Source organism: Mangifera indica, chromosome 14, assembly GCF_011075055.1.
Source record: "Mangifera indica cultivar Alphonso chromosome 14, CATAS_Mindica_2.1, whole genome shotgun sequence".
Lineage (NCBI taxonomy): Eukaryota > Viridiplantae > Streptophyta > Magnoliopsida > Sapindales > Anacardiaceae > Mangifera > Mangifera indica.
The window spans coordinates 7,270,055-7,272,272 of NC_058150.1; the positions used below are offsets into that span (position 1 = coordinate 7,270,055).

The window sequence follows — 2,218 nt, forward strand, 5'->3', positions numbered from 1 at the left end:
ACAAAGAAATCCATGTGAAGAAAGTTGTTACCTTTTGCCTTTTGGCTGTTTTCTTTATTTACACAATAGCTTTTTAATGATTACTAACAATTGTTGCTACAAGTCAAAACTTTGCTTTTTCAAGCAAATCAACAAGAGGCCACACAAACCTAATCAGTTGATTCCTTTTCTTGTATAATTTGTATAATCAAGTCTAATAATTCAACATAACTACGACTTAGACTTGAAAGGTTGGGAATGGCTAACTTTTCCCTAGAGAATAAGATAAAAGATCAAACAGATTAAAACCATTTTAAATTATGATTATTTTTATATATTTTGGCTTCAAACAATATTAATTACTACCTCTGCGCTGCGTTGAGCTATGGAGTGTTGATCAGAATGAGGATTGAGGATTATAATGATAATGATCTAAGGAAAATGACTATGGCATACTGTTATTAGAAAATAACAAAGAATTTCACTTATCAACAAGACAACAGCAACTACAAAACCAAACCCTAATGCACAAAGATAGTTTTCAATACAAGTAGTCTCACATGCGCTTACACAAAATTTACAAAAAATCACTAATATCCAAACTCTCTGGAATTTCAAACTTCAACAAGCTGCTGCAGTAGCTTTCGATCTCATCTTCGAGGCTGCTGTTGATGTAAGTGGATGATGAATTCAACGGAGTCGGGCTTGATAACGGCGTTGACATAACAAAATCAAAGCTAAAATTTTTATTACCGTTGTTGAGTGATTGGAAACTTGAACTATCAGAAGGAACAGGAAGCGTGGGGTTTGAGCTACAATTCATGTGATTTGGTTCTGAAGCAGCAAAAGTTTCAGCTAAACTTGAAGGTTTCAAATTCTGTTGCATATTTTGGCTGCTAAAGTTTGTCAGGTTGGACAATAGTCCTTGCACATTGACTTGCATAAGTTGCGTTTGTTCAAAGTTTGAAGTATTGTTTGCATTAGATGAGGTGCAATTTGAAACCTCCGCAATAGAAGTCTGAAACTGGTCATTTACTTGCGAAGTAATTGTTGTCTGGTTTTGAAGCTGAGGAATATTGCAAATCTGGTTTTTCTGGAGATACTGCATGACTGTTTCCGGGTTTTCTTGATTCAATGACAAGATAGTAGAAGCCAGCCTAAGCAGTTCTGGGTTTAGGAGAGCTTGAGCACCAAAGAGGCTTGACACATCGAGAAGTGAAGAGTTACACAAAGTTGAATTTAGAAGTGTTGATAGGTCAAGAAGATCAAGGCGACGAGCATGAGTCACAGGATCAATTCCGTTCCTAAGAAGCCTCTTTCTGATATGAGTGTGCCAGTAGTTCTTTATTTCATTGTCAGTCCTCCCTGGCAAGCGCGCTGCAATAGCTGACCACCTATAGTAGAAAAAAATGCAAGTGAGCTACAAAAATAATCTTTTCAATGGAGTTGCTAACCTAACATTTATGGGTTTACTTTCTTGACTATAATTTAAAATAGAAATTATTGGAAAATTATGGCCATACTTGTTTCCCAACAAGCTATGCAGTTGGATTATGGTCTCTTCTTCTTCAAAAGAAAATCTTCCCCTCTTAATATCAGGTCTCAGATAATTAGTCCATCGAAGACGACAACTTTTCCCACATCTTTGAAGCCCTACACCATTGAATAACAAGATGTATTATCAATCATATCTAATTAATCATCAAATCAAATTAATTGAACCAGAATAGTGTTAAATAGCAGGAGAAAGATTGATATGTACCGGCTTTCTTAGGAAGATTGCGCCAGTTGCCTGGGCCATGCAATTGAATATAGCTGATGAGCTTATCATCTTCCTCAGGAGTCCAAGGACCTTTCTTGAGTCCATTCTTATCACAGCAAGGTGCTCTTCCCATTGTCTCCTTTCTCACAAATGGTATCCAATAAACGGCGAACGTTACAGTGTGGGCTCTGAAAGAAACAAACTGTTGCTTCCTTAAGGAAAGATGAGCTCTATTTATAGGACTGATTCAGAAGTGTGCGGTTAGTCAAAATATTTGGCGCCGTCCTCATGTCATGTGCCCTTTTACCTGTATGTACTTTTCTCTAATTAGCTTAATACATTTGTGTTTGTAATATGTATTTACCGAAGTGTTTAATTATCTATAAATAACAAATGTATACAATAAGAGAAATATAATTGGATTCAAAATTTTGAGTGGAATCAAGGTCAACTTCGAGTTTGTTTGAAAGGAATTGA

The 2,218-nt window shown here is 36.1% G+C and overlaps 1 protein-coding gene across 1 annotated transcript; it reads right to left on the reverse strand.

The window, feature by feature from the left end:
- Positions 1 to 412: 412 nt before the first annotated feature.
- Positions 413 to 1,955, reverse strand: LOC123195798 (transcription factor MYB41-like). The gene is made up of 3 exons (XM_044609639.1): positions 1,742 to 1,955; positions 1,503 to 1,632; positions 413 to 1,373 (listed from the first exon to the last, which is right to left on the reverse strand). Exons 1-3 carry the CDS (start codon positions 1,872 to 1,874, stop codon positions 557 to 559), a joined length of 1,080 nt encoding a protein of 359 aa, XP_044465574.1. The 5' UTR covers positions 1,875 to 1,955; the 3' UTR covers positions 413 to 556.
- Between the last annotated feature and the right edge of the window lie 263 nt (positions 1,956 to 2,218).